General features: G+C 42.5%; 1 protein-coding gene across 2 annotated transcripts in view; it reads left to right on the forward strand.

Annotated features, from left to right (window-relative positions):
- The window catches only part of TRAF4 (TNF receptor associated factor 4), a 60,513-nt gene that overhangs the window by 30,614 nt on the left and 6,461 nt on the right, over positions 1–23,438 (forward strand). The window contains exons 1-5 of one of the 2 annotated variants that reach the window (XM_040338528.1): positions 5,069–5,264; positions 13,163–13,214; positions 17,308–17,412; positions 20,153–20,314; positions 22,179–22,340. In XM_040338528.1, the coding sequence (XP_040194462.1) occupies positions 5,146–5,264; positions 13,163–13,214; positions 17,308–17,412; positions 20,153–20,314; positions 22,179–22,340 (600 nt within the window). In that variant the 5' untranslated portion in view covers positions 5,069–5,145. Of the gene's footprint in view, positions 1–5,068; positions 5,265–13,162; positions 13,215–17,307; positions 17,413–20,152; positions 20,315–22,178; positions 22,341–23,438 lie in introns of those variants that run through there. The other variant, XM_040338527.1, reaches the window with a different exon arrangement.

A 23,438-nucleotide genomic window follows, 5' to 3' on the forward strand; every position in this document is an offset into this window, starting at 1 on the left:
CGTAGGACCTCCTTTTGTATATTGTGTAACCCTCCCAAAACATTGAAGTGGCCAGGTCACTCAAAGACTGGCCAAAATGGCATCAGAAGTGATCCTATTGTGCCACTGTTTACCTATAAATGGGCCCAGCATAATTCTGGCCTTTGGATCACATGGTGTGTACATTTTTGTAACTATCAATGTCTTCTGTGGTAAAATGTCATTGTTCAAAGTCTGTTACCCCCAAAAAGTATATTTCAGAGTGTCTAGTGAGATACGGTACTTAGTACATCATACTCACAACTCTGGTCGGAGCCACGGTACTAACACTCTGATTTTTAGTACAGCTATTTATTTATTTTTTCCCTGCTGTGCTATTGTGTTCTGATGGTGGTAGACCAAAGCACAGCATGCCTGTATCTCCTGCCTGCCAAAAAAAAGCTCCCGTCCCTCCATCAACATTGACAATTTGTAATCCTTATGCTGCTAGCGTAAGTAAATCAATAGGAAAGTATATCATATTTACAACCACCTTATATTTTTTTCAGTTACTTCCTGGTTTCCAAGCTTAGGCAAATGTCATACATCTAGGGACCCTCAGGAGAGGAGTAGGAGTTATCTTGGCTAAGCACACCCTCCTGCTTGCATGCCTGCACTAAGGTCAGATGGATTCTAAAGAGACACCATAGTAGGTGGTTGACAGCAATGCAAGAAACTATTGTGGGTTTTCTCAGCTTGCTGATGAAATTCCTTACACCCCTTTTACACTAAGGCGTTTTACAGGCGTTTTTTGCGCTAAAAGTAGCACCTGTAACCTTCCTCTTATGCAGGCCCAGTGTGAAAGTCTGAGTGCTTTCACACTGGGGCGATGCTCTTGCAGGACAGGAAAAGTCCTGCAAGTAGCATCTTTTGGGGTGGTGCAAGAGGGGTGTATACACCCCTCTTCTACTGCCCCTGCCCATTGAAATGAATGCACTGCCGAAGTGCCTGCAAAGCGATTTGGCGCCGCCGCAAAATGGGCACTATTAACCCTTTCAGCTGCTAGCAGGGGTTAAAATCAGTGTCTGAAAAGCGCCGCTTTGCTGCGAACGCCCCCCTGCCCCAGTATGAAAGTAGCCTTAGAGATGTAAGAATTTTATTGTATGAAACCGAACACCAGACCACAACTAGAACTGATTTATTTTTCTAGATGAACTAATACTTAAACCTTTTTTTAGGGACTGTTAAACTTCAACTGCAAGACGACTTTTATTAGTATGAAGGTCAACGTGTTCTTAGATAGTATCTACTCTCTGTAAAGGTATTAATATGTGTTACCTGCCTGAAAATGCTACACATAAGTCTGTGGCTTTATTGACTGAGTGCTTTTATGTTGCTGAGTGGGAGAAAACTGACAAAGAAATAAAAATCTGTTCATTGTCTCGCCCTAGGCTAAACTGTTTAGACTGGGAAATAAGTGTCGTGAAGGGAGGGTCTTTTAAGGAGAAGTATAGCCAAAGCTTGTTTGCCTGTACTTCTCACGTGGATCACAAGAATGCAGTTCATTCTGCACTCCTGTGACCAGTTTTCAGCAGACAGCAAGCTAAAGGCCGCTGTTGGCTGACATCACAGAATCGGACCAGATCAGCATGGCACATTGCATGCTTGGACCGGCACCAGGCTCAGCCTCTCAGCAAGCCACTGGGAGCCTGAGCCGGCTGCTCCCAACCCCTCCATAGCCCATGCTCCAGTGAGCGCAGATGGGCAGAGCAGAGAGCCAGTGAATGACAGTCACCAGATCTCTGCTCACGGAGCTGTGAGAAATGAGCGGTTAGAAAAGTGTTTGATCACTTGGTTCTCTATGTTGGAGGCGCCGGGGGACAGATACAGCATCGGATTGATGCTGTATCTATCTAGGTAAGTATATGGATCAAAAAAAACTCAGATCTGTCACACCAAGAGACATTATTATAGCATTCTAATTCCCTCCTTCTGCAGCTTCTACATAATAATGTAGGGAGGTAAAGGGAGAGATGGAGCAGCTGTGCCAGCACAGGCAGTATAGGGACACTGCCAGAAGCGGAGAGGACTGTGACATGCAAGGGGGGGCTATTGAATTGAAGCCAAGGAGTTCCACTGTGCCATATCCTGATTAATTCCAGAAAGAAAGCAAAAAAAACATGTTAAATAGCGAAATTTACCGACACAACATGAGACTAATACTAATGTATAAATTCTTACGTTTTTATTACATCCAGTAAAATCACACAATATTGTTTAAAGAGAAACCCCTCATTAAGGGGAAACATACAGTTCATACCCAATGTGAATATACCCAGTTGATATAAAATCTATTTATCATGTCAACTGGGTACACAAAGATGTCATATAATACAGGTGTGCTTTTCCAAATCCCAGCTGTCAACGCGTTTCTCAGTAGACTTCGCTTCCCCTATAGTACTGACTCTTCCTAAAGTAGTAACATTTTGAATGTAAGTTTAGCGGCACATTGCAATAAAAACTTTAATAAAAAAAAAAAAGTTTTATGCAGGGAGAAATTATGTAAGTAAGCATGTTAAAATGGTTGCATTTTTTATTTATTTTTTTCTAAGCTTTAACTTGCATTTAGTGAGAGGGTCTCTTTAAGCTGGCCACGGGTGTGGGATGCATATGCCTTGAGCCAACCATGGTGTGAAGCAGATGGACAAGGCATACAGTACATCAGTCAGTGGCAACATTGGCATCTACTCATCATTATAATAGTTACTCTGCTGGTAGCCACTGTGGTGGAGACAGCGGACTTGTTGTATTTGGTGCTATCAGACGGATTATTCAGATAAGAAATGTAAGAATGTGGTGTGATATAGTCAGAATGAAGCCTGTGCATGGTCTGACTTATTAATGCAGAACGTAGTCGCATAATGGAGCTTACATCTGTACTTTGTTAAAACCTGTAGTTACACTGAACTTCATCTAACCTCTATACAGCTACTAAGAGTGATGTGAATGGAAATCCATTTTTATGGCTGACAGCCTGGTCCAAGAACTACGCATTGTATATGGCCTTGCAGTAGGACAGGTGTCTGAGCCCCGTACACACTTGATACTGTAATGCTTCCACTGGGGATTCCAATGTCAAATCGCACAGCAGGTGATTGGCAGGGAAAGGCTTTGGCCCGTTTCAGCAAAAGTGGAAATTCCTGAGAATTCCCACAGCATTCTTGGGTGTGGAGAGGAGCAGCTGCCTGGCACAGGAGATGAGGTTCTGGGTTTTGTGGGATACACACTATTGTGTGTTACATCAGCTGTTTGTATTGCGGAGCCTCCTGTTGTTCACACTCACGACTCCTTGCCACGGATCAGCTCATTCCCCGTCTGACAGTAAAAGGATTCTTGGAAACGGGATGCAGCTCTTTGGTAGTGTGGATAAGAAGACTAATAAAGATGTATTATATGCTCCAGATGTGCACATGAATCTAAAGCTGGCTTCAATATGTTTTCTTACTAGAAAGACTTGTCTGTAATTATTACAATACATGTGCACAGCAGTGAGCCTGGCAAGACCAGCTCTGGTCATATATGGTAAATGGTTTTCTTTAATCTAGTAATGTCACTTAAAATCCGTAAAATAAAAATTAGAAACGCTTATAACAATATACATATATTTATTTTATTTTAAAAACAGAAAAAAGTGTGTGTGTGTGTGTGTGTGTGTGTGTATGGCTGGTGGCTTCTGCTGGTGTGTACTGGTGTCATTGCTGGCGACTACTACTGGCAACGGCTGGCTGGTGGGTACTATTGGCAAATACTGTTGGTGGGTACTACTGGTGTGTATCCCTGGTGGCTGCTGTGTCAGATTGTGTGTTCAACACACCCACCATCCTATCAGCGTGACAGGAGCTAGCCCTGGAGAAAGCACGTGGCTGCAGTATAGAGCATAGCCAATGCTTCCTGTATCACTCAGCCTGTGACAGGAGCTGGCGCTATACAGGAAGCATCAGGTCTGCTTCCTCTAGTGTCGGCTCCGTTCTTTACATGGATGGCGGTTTGGGTCCCTGCATTCTGGGCTTGTCGACCAACCATCCTAGAGCAGGAATTGGCGTGCCACATCAAAGGGCTACATGCAGCCCGCAGGCCAGCGGTTGGGCACCCCTGATTTAAAGTGTATGTAAACCCCAACAATAAACTTCCCTTATTTGCTCCCTTTTTGATCTGGTAAATATACCATTTGAAGGCGTTTTGTTATATTTGTTGGATATGCGCAAATACTGGCTGTTGATCCTTCCAGAAATCCAGTAAGCTTGTAAGTTCCTGTGCTTTCTGCAGTCATTTCTCAAGCCGTGCTATGATCCCTTCGAACTGCAGGACCCTCCATGTTATGTAAATGAGAGGTGGAGGTCTTGGGTAACAATGCTGCATAAATATTGTATAGCAAATAATCGATTGTTGCTGTATGGCAGGAAGTGTTAATGGCAGGATCATCAAGAAAAAACAGAGCCACTGCCAGCTAAGCTGAACTATAAAACTATGTTTTTATTATTATGCCCAGAACTATTAGAATGTACGTGTAATTGCATACATTCAGGAAGTGGATCTCCTTGGCTTATTTCCTTTTCACGTCTTTCTCTTTTATAATCGCCGCCTGAAATAAAAACCGCTTTTCTATTGAAAACCTGCATTCCGGTACAATTCACATGCGATTCATTGTGGTGCGATTTAAACCTCTTCATTTTGAATGGGCTCAAATTGCACCATAAAAGTGCAGACCCCCTTTTTTTTGGTGCCACACTGCATTACTTGGTCGTTTTTGTACCATGTGATCTGGTGTGGGCAAACCACAGCGTATATGTGTGAGGCTAAATCGGTTTAAAATATGAGCGGTAGCTATATAATAAATCTTCTTGTGACCTATAGCTCAGTACACTGGTGCATCCAGTGTTTGTGTATTTAATTGCCAACACTATGGAAATATGGTATATACTATGCTATAAACGGCTCTGTGTGCTCCAGGGAACTTTCTTGGAATCTTCCAAGTGGAAATAAACAGTATTTACTAACAGGGTTTGTTCTCATCTTGCCCTTTTGGACCTGGTAATACATGGCTACGGTCGTATGTGTCATAACTTGAAACTGACACAATCGGGGATGGCCCTATTCCCAGGGCTGCAAACTAAGGGCTGAATTGATATGCTGGTTGCAAAACTCCATCGTGGGAATCCAGACAGTTTAGTGTGCGTCCGTCTCGGCCTGGTACTGTCCTGTGTTTCTGGTTTTGGTGGTTTTCTGCTGCGGGCTTCTGATCTGAGGTGGGTGGATGATGTGAACTTTGTTACAGTTCTGGAGAAAGCTGAATGTTTGCTTTAAAGTTACAGTAACCTCTGTGTCCTTGTATTTCACCATTCACATGGCTGTTTATTTTCTCTGCAAGGGGTGAAGTTAAATATTAGCTCGGAGGGGGTATTCTTCTCAGCAGGGTAGAGACACTGGGCCTGGCTCAGATTATGCAAATTTCTCACTTATCTCACACAGGGTTTAAGATTACTGATGGTGGGCAGTGGCAAATTGTGCATCTTTTATTTATTTTTTCCCTTTTTGGGGTAAAGCATGCTACCGGTATAAACAGTCAGATCCGTGTCGTGGAAACGTATGAACTGTGGATGCACAGATGGTCTGGAGCTCGTATTTGTGAAGTTCTCTGGTTCAAGGTGTCCACTGGGGGGAGCCACCCAACATTGGCACTCGGCATTGAAGATTTGAACTGTCTTTTTCTAAATTAAGTGGGGAACAGTTTATAAACTTGGTGGCTTTATAGTTGGCAGTGCTGCCTTGCAGCACTAAGAATCTTGGCCAGGACACTGTCTGCATGAAGTTTTTCTCAGTTTTTCTGTTTGTTACTAAACCCACAACGGTAAAATCAGTCTGTATATGCAGTAAAGCATGCTTGCTATACTCACTGTGGAAACTAAGGGGTTAATACGCCACATTGTGTAAAAAGACTTTTTGATCCTGTCGTCTTGGATCATCTCTTCTACAGTTGGCAAACCATCTCCTGATAGAACAGAGCCTTGGGGGCACTCTGCACATGCTCAGTGTGGTGTGTATTGCTAGAGGTTTTTTTTTGGGGGGGGGGGGCTGCATGTGATCAGAGGGTCAGGGGTAATGCAGCCTCATAGGACAGTCAGAGCAGAATGAAAATTCCTCCTACAAGCTTTAACCAGTGCTTGGCTGGACACTGACAGAAGTCACAAGACTGTTTGTTTATATACTGCTGATAAGAAAAGGTATTTAGCAGCTTATATTTACTTAAATAACTGCATTTCCATGTTCCTGTGTACTGAGACACCAGATATAGTGAATGCAGTGTCCCGGGTTTAGTAACACTTTAAGTTGCAAAGGCAGTGCATATTGAACACTGTACAGGAAAAACCACTGCGCCTTTTCTGCACCATGTTTTGGTGTGAACTGGCCCTAAGGGCCCATGCATACTGCAGCTCAAAAAAAAGCTGCTTTTCCAGGCATTTGAGCTTTTATTTCAGCTTAAAGAAGCTTGCGGGGCCTTTTTTTTTTTTTTTTAATCTCTACTCTGTATTTATATAATTATGTACCCTGCAGAAAACATTGGATACTTTGGCAAAAAAAACTTGGTTGTCCTATTCGGACCAGCAGAACAGACTGAATAATTTTTGTTCAGAACTACTCCAGAGCACTTGGGGTCGGTTTATCACACCTTGGAGTTTGTTTGAGGACGGAACACGCAGCATGTTGTGTGAAACACATGAGCCAGTGTGTCAAGTATTTTATTTTGTAGCAGTGCTGAGGTTATACAGAGGGAGGAAGTTACATGAGAGGGGAGAGAGTTGAGAATGAAAGCCTTTCGTTGCCAGCTGGCAGAGTAGATTGTAGCAGCATCTGCATGTTAGCCCAGATGTGCTCAGTAATTGGGCTTATATTGAATCATTTGTAGCATAGGAGGAGTGCCAGATATATTGAAACTAGTTTACTAAATCTCTCTCAACTGATCTCCGTACCTCCGGGAGATTGTACGTTGGGTTATGAAGAGTGCGTATTCATGTAACGGGACCTCCAGGCTCCCCTGGGTAAAGTTTGACATGTAGCCCGCAGGGCTTCGGCTTACTTTATAGTGCTTATTTTGGTACTGATTTGGATGATATCCTAAAAAATTAATGCATGATGACGTAAAATAGAATTTTTGTCAAAATATATTTTAACTCCGAAAAGTAACCAGTCCTGTCATAAGGTCGTTTACAGTACAGTAAGGTGCCTTCTTCTATCTCTGTATGTAAACTACAGATCTTGCACCCTCTGGAAGACTATTATAAAGCGAAATTTGTGTAAACAAATCGATATTTATTAGTGAGCAACATTAGAAAAAAATGTATTTTGTTGTTTTCCTACTTTCTATCTGAAAAAGCAGTTCACCCAAATGTAGGTCATGATAAAATGTTGTTTTTTTGCACCTGTTACAACAGCTTGGAGAAAGAAGGTCTTGGCAGAACGGGTTGTTGCGTCACAGCACCGCGTGTCGCATCCATGGGCTGATGCTGAGGTTTTACATGTGCTGAGCAGGGCTTATTGAAAATTGAAGAACCAAATTTTTCCAACATAAAGTCCCTAATTGTTTTTAGAGGCATCTGTTCTGCATTAAGTGTAGATGCCAACTCTTGTTATAAATGAGCATACATGTCTCTTATACTCCTCATGTACCCCTATGTATGCTTATTTGGGGGAAACAGTCTGTTGGCTAGATAGTCCAACCAACTGATAAACCTCTTTTATGTACTCCAAAGATCAGTTGGCCAAAGGTGTTTGATTTATTTCTTTTATAGGTTAAAATCTTAAATAAACCCCAACTCCAGGCGGCTGAATATATCCTATTGTTGGCTAATCCTGCCAACTATAGACATTCAGTAAAGCTGGCCATACAGTATATGGGTAGAATTTCAAATGAAAAAATAAAGAAGGTTCTAGGAAAGTTTGTTCATTTTTAGTGGGTCAAATCGATGTTCATTTTCAACCACAGTGACTAGAAAATTTGAAGGAGCAGGATGAATTTTTTTTTTTTTCTTGAACAAATTTCGAAGTGTGATGCCCCGTCCGTACACACGACCGGTTTTCCCGTCGGAAAAAGTCAGATGAGAGCTTTTGGCTGGCAATCCTGACCGTGTGTATGCTCCATATGACTTTCTCCCACAGGAAAACTGCCGGGAAAAAAAGAGCAGGATCTTTTTCTTTCTTTCTTTTTTCGTCCGGGGGGGGGGGGGGAATCCTAGCCGGAAAACCATTCATCTGTATGCAATTTCAACACGCAAAAAAACGTGCAAGCTCAGAATCAAGTCGCCGCATGCTCGGAAGCATTGAACTTACATTTTTCTCAGCTCTTCGTAGTGTTTTACGTCACCGCTTTTTTGACTGTTGGAATTTGGTGTGACCGTATGTACGCAAGACGAGCTTGAGCGGAATCCCGTCGGGAAAACCATGTCTTCATTTGGTAAAGTGCAGTAATTCCAAAATCAAATGTTAAAAGCAAATTAAATCTTTGGAAACTACATTTTCATAAAAACTTTCCAAAGTCTTTTCGATTCAAATTCTATCCATCTATGGTTGACCTAAAGAGGAGCTTCAGTTACCTGGGGGGAAATTAAGTTAGCAGCTACTAAAACTTTAGCTACTGACTTTAAAAATCAGACGCTTACCTGTCCCAGGATTCAGTGCTGTGCTCACCCAAACTGGTTTACTCACTAGTCTTTGGTACTGGCATTTTAACTGTGGCCAGTATTCTGCCTTCTGTGCATGCGCTAGCTGAATAGTTCTACAACCTTCCTGGGACCGGTGATGTGTCCCAGAAGGCAGCGCAGGGAGTAGGGGGGGGTGGGGACTTCCACTTGGATCGGTGGAAGTGGGAATGGGTACCCGTCAAAACCATGTACCCACTTCCCCCTCCAAAAACCATATGTGCCAAACGTGTCTGAGGAGGAGGGAAGATGGTGGAATAATGGAACTTCCCCTATTGGGTGAAGTTCCGCTTTAAGCATCATTAGATTTTGTTGCTTTCAGCTGGCTCTGTCAATAATCTGGCTGCCAGGCTTACTGATCTTGGGGAGAGGAAAGTCAATTGGACAGATTTATAAAAAAAAATTATCCAGTACGTCCTTTTTTTTTTTTTTTTTTTTCCCTAAGATGCTCCAGCATTTAAAGTGGTTGCAAAGGCTCAAGGTTTTTACCTTCATGTGTTTTGGGTAAAAAAAAAAGTGTGGGCACAGCAGTGCCCTGAGCCTGAGCCCCATCCCGATCCAGTCGGCGCCTCGGCTCTCCCAGGTCACTCCCTCCATTGGCTGAGATGGTAGCGGTAGCCATTGACTCCCGCTACGAAGTGTCAATCACAGCCAGTGAGGCAAGTGTATGTTACTTAGTAAAGGATTTTATTTTATTTTTTTATCACTTTAATGCATCTGGCTGTTTTTCCTCCGTTCTGCTCCTCCTACAGGCTAAAACATGGATGCCAGGGTGACCATATCTGACATGTTGGTCAACTATTGGTAAACCCAGATCACTGAAGATGCATTTGAATTGGTTGCTATGGGTTACTGAGTAAGCCTGAAGGTGACCACAATTTGATATGCGTGGGTATATTTGCTCAGATGTTATAAACTTGAGTACACATTATGTCGTAAGTGCCTTTTTAGTTACAGTCCAGGGTTACTTTGTACCAAATTGCTTTTCATGCACTATTTAATTTTGCAAACTTGGAATAATATAATTTCCTCCTAATTATCTTAAAGTAAAGACTCTCTTAATACTGTTGTGGTTGATATACATAATTATATTTTTGTAATATTATAGAACATGGCCTGGGGCCAGCCATCTCGTGTTCAGTTTGGTTACTACTGTACTTTACGCTCATTAAATATAGCAAATGCTAACCCTAGTGACAAGCTAAAGTCTTTGATATAAAAGATGAAAAACATACCAGCTTGCTGAATGGAAGCAGAATTTACATTTCTCTTATATTATTAAGGTTAGGACTGTGGGCCATTTCAAAGTTGTTATTTGGACGCTAAATATTTTCTGCCCTATAAATAAGTTCTGGTCTTTCTTGTTCATTTTTTGGAAGTAGTTGAAAGTGGAAGTTAGCCTAGATTCAGATCAGTACATGAAAGGGAAAATTAACCCACGTGGCAGGCTCTAACAGATGTATAGTTTTTTTTTTTGCTTTTTTCTGTTTAAACACATGGAGGACCAACTGAGTATATATTCTTTTATTTTTTTGTGACAAGTTGGATATGCTCACGTTACCTAATCTAAAGTACTATCGCAAGATCCTTCTATAGAGTCAATAAAATGAAAGGATATGATGCTTGAGAGATTACTCTTGCATAAGATGACTGTTGATGGACATGGGTCCCTATACATTAGGATGTTTGGTAACTGAATCTTCTAATTTAAACAGGATTAAGCATGTTTACAACTGCCCATTCATCTAGGGCAGTGGTTCTCAACCTGGGGGTCGGGACCCCCTCGGGGGTCAAATGATGATTTGCCAGGGGTCACCAAATCCTGGGCTGTTCCTGAAGCCCGCACTTTTTTTTGCAGCCACCCAGCAGGGCTGTCCCTGGAGCCCACAGCTGCCCACTCAGCCTCTTTGCAGCCACCCATTCAGTTCACAACATGGCTGGGGGGGGCAGAGACTTTAGGTCAGCTGACTGGTGAGGAATGTGAAGTGGGAGACATAGTGAGTAACACTACCTTTGATTATAGTTCCCATTAAAAGTCTCCACTACAGTTCTCAGATCAGCAAATGACCTTGATCAAGAGCACCTATGTTGGCTGATCAGAACTCTCCCACTAGCACTGCCACTCATCCCAACTCTCCCACCAGCACTGCCACTCATCCCAACTCTCCCACCAGCATTGCCACTCACCCCAACTCTCCCACCCCCACTGCCACTCATCCCAACAACAGATAAAAAAGGAGAGAAAGATTAAGAGAAAGCGCAAGAAAGACGGCTAGATTGAGGGATGGGGGGGGGGAAAGAAGAAGAAATTAGGATAGAGAGACAAAAGGGGAAAGAAAGGAGAACAAAGAGTGGTACATACTAAAATGTACCATAAGGGGTTTTAATACTTACAAATATAAGGCCCCGTACACACGACCGAGGAACTCGACGGGCAAAACACATCGTTTTGCCCGTCGAGTTCCTTGTGAAGCCGCCGAGGATCTCGGCGAGCCAAAATTTGCCATTGAACAACGAGGAAATAGAGAACATGTTCTCTATTTCCTCGCCGAGGTCCTCGTCGGCTTCCTCGGCCGAAAGTTTACACACGGCCGGGTTTCTCGGCAGAATTCAGCTCTGAACCGAGTTTCTGGCTGAATTCTGCCGAGAAACTCGGTCGTGTGTACGGGGCCTAAGAGTTAGGGGTGCAAATTACTTGTTTTGCCTTGGGTGCTGACAACCCACGTTACGAACATTTTTACTGTTAGGTGTCCCCACAACTTGGGAATCTTTATCAAGGGGTCACGGCACTAGAACGGTTGAGAACCACTGATCTAGGGGAAAGGGAATAGCCGCTCCAGGTGGGAACCCAGATGAATATCCTCCGTTGCAGACAATTCAGGTGCAGGCAATGCACTTCGCAAAGCAGGAACAAAGATTGTCTCTGGACAGCCGCACTCTGAACAAATTGTAGCCTTTTATTAAAAGGACAGCACTACAAGTCACAGCAAAATAAAATAAATCCTGACTGCTGACGCGTTTCGCACTGAAACTAGTGCTTAGTCATAGCTAAAATGGCTATGACTAAGCACTAGTTTCAGTGAGAAACGTGTCAGCAGTCAGGTTTTATTTTATTTTGCTGCGACTTGTAGTGCTGTCCTTCTTTTAATAAAAGGCTACAATTTGTTCAGAGTGCGGCTGTCCAGAGACCATCTTTGTTTCTGCTTTGCCTGTTCATCTAAAGGTCTTGTAATTAATCTTGGTCTGCCCAATTAAAAAAAAAAAAATGCCTATAATTGTAAAGCAAAATCTCTATTTGAACTTTCAATAACCTACTGATCTTCAAAAGCATGCAAGTGATAAAGACAATGTGTTATGATGACCATATACACGGATATATGCGGTCATTGTGTAACTCCATAGACTATAGTTATGTGAAAAAGTGTAAAAAAAAAAAAAAAAAAAAAACTGTGGAAAATGTATTATATATATACATTTTCCACATTTTTTTTTTTTTTTTTTTACACTTTTCCACATAACTATACTCTATGGAGTTACACAATGACCGCATATATCCGTGCAATTTAATTTTTTACATATTGGGCAAGCAAACATTAGAAGCGGGGTCAGCTCTTGGGCTGGATTTTATACGTTGGCCAGTTCAACTTTCATTTGAAATCTAGGACACCAAGTTTTTGTCCTTTTTTGCTGTCCTTACAGTGGAATGATTAATATAAAAAAATGTGGCAGTCTTTTTGAATCCCTTACCAGACTTGTAGGCCTTCTTTCCTTCTTTCCTTCTTTCATTTTTTCTTTCTCTTTCTTTTTATTTTTTAAACGTGAACCTATAATATCGCATATATCACCTTATCTGTAGGTATTGATTGGATGGTGATCCTAATATTTGCCTATTCAAATATGTTGAAAATGATCTTTCAGCTACATCCAGTTGCTCTGTGTTGTGAGTGATCTTAGGCGAAGCGCCTTATCATTAATAACTGATCTGTAATTCTGATGGAGAGTACAGTTAGCCCTTTTTATCGCAATAATCTTTATTGCTAATTAAGTTTATGAATATTTGCCTATAAATGATGTCAATGGTAACATTTGGTCTCTTACATAACCTAATCTGTGATTTGGTTATGCAGTTTTTATCTCACGCATGGCTAGTAAAGCTAGCACAGTTTCTCTTTCCCCTGATCATTTGTTTTTCTCAGTTTTTTCTGGAAGTTCCAAGTGCAACGACGTGACGTTTTCATATTCTAAGCGATACTAATGAAACTGACACACTGAATCACAGGAGGTTTGTGCTAGACACGGACCTGAATGAATTAACAGCGGCTTAGAAGATCTTCCACTCTGTGTTACATATGTTTAGAGAACATGGCAATTATTTTGTTTTCTGCTTGATAGTAATTGTAGCTTCTAATAGGTTTCAGTATATTGAAACTTTGTGTTTTTTTGTTTTGCAGTGAAGGCGTTTTTAAATGTCCAGAAGATCAACTTCCACTAGACTACGCAAAGGTAAGACCCCATTTGTTTTCCTTTTTAACCTAAAAACTGTTGGACAACTCTTGATGTGGATAACCCAAGGTCCTTTTGAACAAATAGAATCTTTGGTTATAAAGGGGCACCTATTTCTACATACCCTAAACCAGTGATGGCGAACCTTGGCACCCCAGATGTTTTCAAACTACATTTCCCATGATGCTCAACTCCACTGCTGAGTGCATAAGCATCATGGGAAATGTAGTTCCAAAACATCTGGGGTGCCAAGTAGGGGGGCAACGGATCAAAAAACTCACGGTTCGGATCGTTCCTCGGATCAGGAGTCACGGATCGGATCATTTTTCTGATCGGCAAATAAAAAAAAAATTCTCCCCCACTGTAATATACACATCCCCCCCCCACTGTAATATACACATCTCCCCCCCCCCCCACTGTAATATACACATCTCCCCCCCCACTGTAATATACACATCTCCCCCCCCCCCCACTGTTAACCCCCCCCACCAACTATAGTACCCCCTAGGTGCAAACACCCCCCTCCTCTCAGTACAAGAGACCCCCCCCCCCTCTCGAATTTTTATGAGCCGACAAGCTTAAAACTAACAGGTTGGCTTTAAAAGTGTTCATGAATCTGATACTGTAAATCGCATGGAACATTTTAACCACACAAGGGGAAAGCTGTCATAAGCAATCCAGAAAACCCCACATTGCTTTACAGAGGAACAATGAATAAACAACCATAGTAAAGACATGCAGGGCCCTGAATAGATTGTTTTATGTTGGAAAAGAATGTTGTGTTTAATAGATTCGCTTAATCTGTAAGATTTGGTAGCGCATTACTGCAGAGGTGGAGGGTAAAGAGATGGGTATTGCCCTTTGTTTAATTGTGTTATGAATGCTTATGTGCAATTTAAGTCCCAGCGCGTGCTTCTTCCCCACGAGTGCGGGCTCCTCCTCTGTGGGTGTAAACAGAGGAGGGCCGCCGCCGGGTGTACCAAGATGGCCGTGGCCTTTCCTAGCGTTATGGCCGCGGCTCCGGGGGTAGGCCGAAGCCGCGGCCATAAGGTTAGGAAAGGCCGCGGCTTCGGCCTAGCTCCGGAGCCGCGGACATAACATTGGGAAAGGCCGCAGCTTCGGCCTAGCTCCGGAGCCGCGGACATAACATTAGGAAAGGCCGCGGCTTCGGCCTAGCTCCAGAACCGCGGCAATCCGCAGATCACAGTGTGTTCTGATCCAAAGGGGGTGACCTGTTCGGATCACGGATCAACTGTGATCCGTTGCACCCCTAGTGCCAAGGTTCACCATCACTGCCCTAAACAATGGGTCTGCCTTCGCACAATCCTGAGCAACAGGAGCCAACCCAATCATCGCACAGTGCTGACTGCAGTGCACACTTACCGTAATCTCCGTCACTCTACAGAAGAGTGCGGGTCAGGCCTGCTCGCAAGTTTCAATATCTCCCTGTGTGATAACAAGATCTCCTAATGGATTGTTCTTCATCATTGCACATTTATCTTCTTAAATATGTCTGATAATAATATGACAGTATCCGTGACCTATCAAATAACTAAGAAATCTACAGCCATTGCTACAGATTGTGTTCTCTCTAGTCAAATGTATCTAGTAAGGCAGTGCCGAGAGCTATGAAGTGGCAACAATTTAAATGCTGTATGTCTTAACTGATCTGACTGCATTAACGGAAATATGATTTTACTTGGCATTCCTCTAAGCACTGGCTTATTAAAGAATGCCATTAGACCCTCACTCCTAATCAATCTCTAATTGTACATATTGTAGATATATTCGCATAAGTAAATCACAGTTGGGCAATTATCTGAATATGTTTAAGCAGAACTGCACTACATAGAACTGAGCCATTCACAAATACAGATTGCTGGTGTTCTTAAATTTGTTGATTCTCCCTGGATGGAACAAATGGCTCATGCATATTCAGGAGAATTGGCATTTAACAGGAAAATATGAAGAGAAAGCATGGTTTATCTGCAACAAAAGTAGGGCTTCTTGTGCCGCGTACACACGATCGGTTCGTCTGATGAAAACAGTCTGTGTGCGTGTGTGTGAGAGAGTATATGTGTATGTATGTATGTATGTATGTATGTATGTATGTATGTATGTATGTATGTATGTATGTATGTATGTATGTATGTATGTATATATATGTATGTTTTTTTTTGTAATTCTTTTTTTTATTTTGATGATTGATTACAGCTAGTGAAAACCCCAAATTCTGTATTTTAGAAAAATAATAGAATATTGCATAAGACCAATAAAAAAATCTATGGTATAGTATGTGCACTATACCAATACTTGGTCAGGGCTCCTTTTGCACGGGCTTTTCATTTTTTGAGGTGTATGTGTGTGTATAGATGGGGGGGGGGGGAGAGGCGGAGATATAGGTGTGTGTGTGTGTATAGAGAGGGGGAGATATAGGTGTGTGTGTGTGTATAGATGGATAGAGAGATGTGTGTGTGTGTGTGTGTGTGTGTGTGATTGAGAGATATATATATTTATTTATATTTGAGAGAGAATTACATTGCACAGGAAGCTATGAGCTCACTGGATTTCTGGCAGGATTAACTGGTAGTTTGTTTTTGCACATAAAGCGGAGCTCCAGGCTCCTTCAGAAAAAAAATTGTCAGCAACTACAAATACTATAGCTGCAGACTTTTTTAATATTCGGACACTTGCCTGTCCTGGAATCCAGCAGTGACTTCACCCTCAATCGGCTCTTGGGTGCTGCTGCCGGCACTTCTTGTAAGGGAAACCAGCAGTGAGGCCTTGCGGCTTTACAGCCATCTCTCTACTGCGCATGCATGAAGTGCGCTGTGTGACTGGCCCGGTGGCGGGGGAAGAAGGAGAAGGGTTGGCACTTCCGGGGGACTTTGCATGGCAAAATCCCCCTAGAAGTGGGAGCAGGTACCTCTCAAAAACAGCCCACTTCCCCCTGAAAAATGCCAAATGTGACAGAGGAGGGGGAGGAAGCAAACAAGCGGAGCTTTCCCCTTTTGGGTGGAGCTCGGTTTTAACAAAAGGGTAAAGCACCACACTTTCATTCCTACACATCCTAGTCTGTCTGTTTCAAATGCCATCCAACCATGACAGGAAGTTGTAATCCCATCTCTGGTCTCTGAAAGTATAAAGTATGTTTTTTCAAGAAGGAGATTTCCAATGATGACTTAAAGAAAGGCGCTTTATATTTCCCTTGTTATTTACAGAGCTTTGGTAAACATGGTCTTATGCATGAATGTCATACCTGAACAAAAGGACTGTTTCATCTTGGAAGAAGTGTTCCAAGACATTGGAAGGATTAGTTTGTTAGTATGCGGCAGATTAGTTTTCTGCTGTTCGGTGACAGATATTTTTTGTTCTACTTGAGGATCTGTTTTCTAAAAAAGTAGACCCAGCCAGTGGAGCCCTTGCCAAAGAAAATGTCTCCAGAACCACTATAAGCTGAGCCCAGGCGACACCCTGACCCACAACAATGCCCTTCTGTTCCAGGCGCCTTTTTAAATGCAGCTCCTAGAGGAGTATAAACCATGCTTTTGTGCCTTGTGTCCGAGCCAAACCCAGCGCTGACTGGAGATAAAGCAACGTCAGTACAGTATTGAGATGCACGAGAGAAAGAGGCTTTGTGGTCGCAGCCGTACAGGAGAGGCAGTGCTGGTGTGTAATGGGCTGTGCTATGAATGGCAAGTCTGAATATGGTTTACTATTATCTCTACCCTTCCTCCTTCTATATCTGCACCCCTTTCCTGCTGCACGTGTTCTGGAACATCGATGGAATGTTCTGACATAATATTACAAAGACCTTTCCCCCCCTTGTGCCAGTCTGTGACAAATGCTCTGTTGAATGATTGAGACACAGCTGAACTGGCAGCTGTCGCATGCGTTTTACTACACACTTCTTAGGAGAATGACCGTTGGCATGGATTTAGCTGTGGACTCACTAGGTACATGGCAGGTGGCACCCTGATAATAATGCTGTCTTTGTTTTTGGCAGAATATTCTGTCTCCTTATTGGTGAGAAAAGATTTCTAAAAGTTCAATGCATTTTATTTTTATTTTTTTTCTTCTGAATGTTTTGCAGATCTACCCAGATCGGGAGCTGGAAACTCAAGTCCTAAGTCTGTCTATTCGATGTATACATAGTGAAGAGGGTTGTCGATGGAGTGGGCAACTAAAGCAGCTCCAGGTGAGGCAATTGGCAGCTATATGTAGACCCCCAGAGGTAATTACTGTGGGGGTCTATTCAGCAAAACCGAGAGGTTCCCATTGTCATGTACTGCCTGATTGGATAAGCCTGTATGACTTGTTAAAGAAGCACATATTTCTGTATTAATGTTATTCTATGAGACCTGGTGCATGCAGAACAACCAGCTACCTTATTGAAAAGATGTTCACTGGCTGCAGTGTGGTAGTTTGCCATTTGTATGATGTACTTACGGTGATATTAAAGGTGCTCCTGGCCCCTCCCTACCGTTGAGTACCCCCACAAGCAAGCAGCTTGCAATGGGGGCACCCGAGCTGAGCTGCAGCTCCGTGTATCCATTTAGACACAGAGCCAATGAGGGAGAGTCTCTGGCAGCCGAGTCTCTCGTGCAAAATCGCTGGATAGAGATGAGGCTCAGGTAAATATTGTGGGGGGGAGTGGGGGGGGTAGGGGGGTGCTACACACAGAAGCCTTTTTTTATCTTAATGCCTAGAATGCATTAATATAAAACACTTCTGCCTTTACAACCCCTTTAAGACCAGTTGTGGTGTAAACATTTTAAGCAGCTCATAGATTATGCAATTTTCCTTCCTTCCACCATGGGTTGAAGGAAAGAAATTTTGCTTGATTCCCCCAATCAACAGTCAGTGTTAATATAGCTGGAATAGCATGGGGGGAAAAAAATCAAACCGGCTGGTTGTACTAAAGTTGACAGATCGACCTCGGTGCAACCAGCCTGCCCATAAGTGTATTGAATCTCTGACTACCCCAGCTCAACCTGTAGAGATCGAACCCATCTATTGCCGGCTTTAGGGTATTCTGATTTTTAGCATTTATTTTTTCCAGAAAGGGATTTTATATTTTTAAGCATCTCTTACACCCATCTTTTTGTGTTAGGGTACACTTTTTAAATTGTAACCTTCATTCAGATAGTTACCGTTGGTGGTGAATATTTTCTTCACTGCGTAATATCTTGCACATGTTTTAAACATGACACTCATTTAGTACACAATTAGTAGAAATTGGACAAATACAGCAAACAAGTTACACTTTTTGCTTGTTTTTGACTTTACTGTATAATGTTAAAAAGAGTTATTAAAAGAGGCTTAAAGTGGTTCTAAAGACTGAAGTTTTTTTTACCTTCATGCATGAAGGTAAATAACCTTCTGTCTGTGCCCCCACCTCCAATCCTTACCTGAGCCCCCCTCCAATCCAGCAATATTCACAATAGCCTTGGTTGTATGGGAACTCTCCCTCCACTTCGGCTGAGACAGCAGTGGGAGCCCATTGGCTCCTGTTGCTGTCAATCACAGTCAGTGAGCCAATAAGGAGAGAGCGGGAGGCAGGCCCTAGCCTGTGTCTTATGGACTCGTAGAGCAGCGGTGCCCCTAGAGCAAGCCGCTTTCTCTGGGGGCATAGCTTGAGGGGGAGGAGCGCTAGCCGGGGACCTGAAAAGAGGGCCAGAGCTGCAAAACCACTGCACAGAGCAGATACAGTGCTATGACAAAGTATTCATACCCCTTGACATTTTCCACATCGTGTCATGTTGCAACCAAAAATGTAAACTTATTTTATTGGGAGTTTATGTGATAGACCAACACAAAGTGGCGCATATTTGTGAAGTGTAAGGAAAATGATAAATGTTTTTGCAAATTAATATCTGAAATGTGCATTTGTATTCAGCCCCCCTTTGTAGAACCACATTTTGCTGCAATTACAGCTGCAAGTCTTTTTGGGGATGTCTCTACCAGCTTTGCACATCTAGAGTGAATTTTTTCTTTGCAAAATAGCTCAAGCTCTATCAGATTGGATGGGGAGTGTCTGTGAACAGCAATTTTCAAGTCTTACCACCGATTCTCAATTGGATTTAGGTCTGGACTTTGACTGGACCGCTCTAACGCATGAATATGCTTTGATCTAAACTATTACATTGTAGTACTGGCTGTATGTTTAGGGTTGTTGTCCTGCTGGAAGGTGAACCTCCACTCCAGTCTCAAGTCTTTTGGGCTTGGATATTTTTGTGTGTATATATATATATATATATATATATATATATATATATATATATATATATATATATATATATATATCTCTCTCTTCTTTAAACTTCTCCACAACTGTATCCCTGACCTGTGTGGCGTGTTCCTTGGCCTTCATTATGCCATTTGTTCACTAAGGTTCTCTAACAAACCTCCTGAGGGCTTCAGAGAACAGCTGTATTTGTTACTGAGATTAAAATTACACACAGGTGGACTCTATTTACTAATTAGGGGACTTCTGAAGTCAATTGGTTCCACTAGATTTTAGTTGGGGATATCAGAGTAAAGGAGGCTGAATACAAATGCACGCCACACTTTTCAGATATTTATTTGTAATAAAAAATTGAAAATCGTTTTTTCTTCTACTTCACAATTATGTGCCACTTTTGTGATGGTCTATCACATAAAATCCCAATAAAATACATTTACGTTTTTGGTTGTAACCTGACAAAATGTGGAACATTTAAGGGGTATGAATACTTTTTCAAGGCACTGTAAGTATAACATGTTTTGTTAAAAAAAAAAAAAAAAAAAAAAAATGCTTTAAGAACCCTTGATTACAGGAACCTTTCCCGTTTTGGTAAGAAACATCTTGACCAAAAGATTCACGTTGCAAATTAACATTGTGATTCTGTTTTTAAAATGAATCCCATGTCATTAAATCTTAATTGTTGTCTCCTCAGACTCATCTCAGTGTTTGTGCCTTTAATGTGATCCCTTGCCCCAATCGCTGTAGCACCAAACTCATCCGCAGAGACCTGCCAGAGCACATGCAGCACGACTGTCCTAAGCGCAAAGTCCGATGTGAATTCTGTGGCAGCGATTTCACAGGCGAGGCCTACGAGGTGAGAACACGTCTACAAACATCCCCTGTACTGATTTGTTTGTGTGTCTGGTATATAAGATGATATGGCTGGCATGGTACAATGTACCTCTCTTTATCCGCCTAGTCGTAAGAGTTTACACAGCTGACTGCACAGCCAGGATGGTGACCTTCATTTACTGTACAGCAGTTAAGCAATACTGCTAGGTCACCTCCCTCCCTCCAGCGTGCATCTAGAAGACTATAAAAGAGCAACAAACTGAACGCCTTCTTGCACTGCTCTCTCCTCCTGTCAGCTGGTCCTGTGCATGTTTGCATGCAGTATACTTGATTGAGCTCCCAGTGCTGCCCCTCCCTCTTCCATTCTGATTTTTTCTGTGCAGGAAATTATAAGAGACTCAAAGTTGCATAATTTAAGTACCTGATGCTAGTTGCATATAAAAATACAATTATTAAAGTGTAACTGCTTGCCGACCGTAAAAAATAAATAAATATATAGATTATATACACACACACATGTGCGTGCGTGCGTGTGCGCGCACACACACACACACACACACACCAGCAAGGTGGCTCTACTGCACTGGATCATGTACCTAGTATGTGGTCCTGCACTTCTGGGTTGGGGGCGCGCAAGCGGGCTATGTGAACAAGGCAGATTGCCGCCTGTCTACAATTTTTATATATTATATATATATTATAATATATTTTTTATTGGCAATGTTTTATAGCAGAAAGCACAACAAATAAAAACCGCAGAGGTGATCAAATGCCACCAAAAGAAAGTTCTATTTTGTGGGAAAGAAAGGACACCATTTTTATTTGGGTATGGCCTGGTCCTGAAGGGGGGTAACATTTCTGGAGATCAGGTGGCGAATGCACAATTGTTGCTTGATCACTTGCTGTAAATGATTCTAGCAAGGAGGGCTCTTATGCTCTATCATGTTTGCCCATTCTTTGTTCAGTCTTTAAAGTGCTACTAAACCCACAACAGTAAAATCAGTCTGTATATGCAGTAAAGCATGCTTGTTATACTTACTGTGTAACCTAAGGGGTTAATCCTCTGCATTGTGTAAAAAGGCTGTTTGATCCTGTCTTCTGATTCTCCCCTTCCTCCATAGTCCCCATATCCTCTCCCGGTAGAACACAACCTTGGGGACAAGCTGCACATGCTCAGTTTGGTGTGTATTGCTGGAGAGCTTTTTTTTTTCTTGGGAGAGTGCATGTAATCAGCACAGGACCAATCAGGGGAGAATGAAAACTCCTCCTACAAGCTTTAACCAGACACTGATAGAAGTCACAAGACTGCTCTAACTGCTGATGAGAAAAGGTATTTAGCAGTTTATATTTACTAGAACTATTGCATTTCAATGTTCTGTGTACTGCGGGAGACCAGATATAGTGAATGCAGGTCCTGGGTTTAGTAACACTTTACATTTAGAATATTATTTACTATATTTAGTACCCACCCTCCCTTTTGAGATGTGTTATTGTTTGTTGTCAATTAAAAACAGATGTCAGTACATTTCTTGGTGAGAATCGGATTATATCCATATGTTTCACTAAACATTTACACTTGAATGATTTTATTTAATCTTTAATTTCCTATGTTTGAGACCATATAAGGCAGTTTACTTTCCCTCAGAAAATCCTTGTAATACAGGCCACTTTTTCCAAGCTCCTTCCCTGGCCTAATATTTCACATTTCCAGCTAATGACTTACACATTTACAATTTGGAGCGATAATCTTTGATGTATTAGCACTGTCAAACCTTTAAATGGCTCTCATCTTTCTCACGCTGAGTACATCGTGCCCGTTTTTGTCTCAGTAGAGAATCCTCAAATGGTTCTGTGCTTTAACCCGTTCCAACCCTCTCGTCCTGTAGGAACACCAAGGCTGCTGTCCTCAAGAGAGCGTTTATTGCGAGAACAAGTGTGGCGCTCGTATGATGAGGCGTGTTTTGTCCCAGCATTCCCTGTCGGAGTGCCCGAAGCGCACTCAACCATGTCCGTACTGCAGCAAGGAGTTTGTTTTTGACACTATTCAGGTAATAAATAGTATGGAGGCCTATAATGGGGGAGGTGAATATGATGAAGAGTGAGGGTGTCAGAAGGCTGAAGACAGCCATATTGTGGGCGAAACAAAACCTACCCTAGCAGTTCTTTATCAGCTATCAACATGATTTGGGTATTGGGCACCATGCTTCCTGTGGTGGTGATATCTCTGATCCATAATGACCATAGGCTTATTGCATTAGGGCAGGGGTCGGGAACCCTTTTGGCTGAGAGAGCCATGAATGCCACATATTTTAAAATGTAATTCCGTGAGAGCCATACAATATGTTTAAAACTATAATATCCACTGTAATAGCCACATCTCCCCCACTGTATACGATTGTCTGCTTGCTTACCACTACACAAGCAGGTAGATGCAAGAGCAGTTGAGGCGGGCGATGATGACGTCAGCGTGCCGCTCACCTAGGCCGACACTGGGTGTACCAAGATGGCAGCCACTCCGGAGCTAGGCCAAATCTGCGGCCTTTCCTATGGGCTCAATCCGTGGATCGGCACACAACGCGATCCATGGATTGAGAGGCGAGAGCCATCAAAAGAGCCACATCTGGCTTGCGAGCCGTAGGTTCCCGACCCCCTGCATTAGGGTCTGCCCCCAAAAGCTCAAACACACCCTACCGATCACATCACAATGTTCATTCAGAAAGGGAAGGGACTGGTAAATTGCATATTTAATGGCCCCTTCCCACATTCATCCTAAAACATCCCCGCAGCAACAGCTGGCGGGAGAGGAGGGAAGCCAGCAGCACAGCGGGGGAAAGGAAGGGGGAGCCAAGGCAGTAAGGCGAATCTGTGCTGCACAGAGTGATTAGGGTGTGCCTGGGCACACCTGGCACACCACGTGCGCATACCTATGCTAATGACTTCATAGGTATCAAATTATCCACTGCCTCCGTTTTTGGGAAATCCATAGGAAAATGTTAGAATATGTACATGATTGGAATGTTAAACTCCTTCAATGATTTAGAAAGGATGAATTGGTTCTTCCTCTTTGTATATGCATATGGTATGCCTAAAATGTCTACGTTTTTTACGTTTTGTAATAATTTTGAACTTTTGACATGTTTGTAGTG

The sequence above is a fragment of the Rana temporaria genome, chromosome 2 (genome assembly GCF_905171775.1).
Source record: "Rana temporaria chromosome 2, aRanTem1.1, whole genome shotgun sequence".
Lineage (NCBI taxonomy): Eukaryota > Metazoa > Chordata > Amphibia > Anura > Ranidae > Rana > Rana temporaria.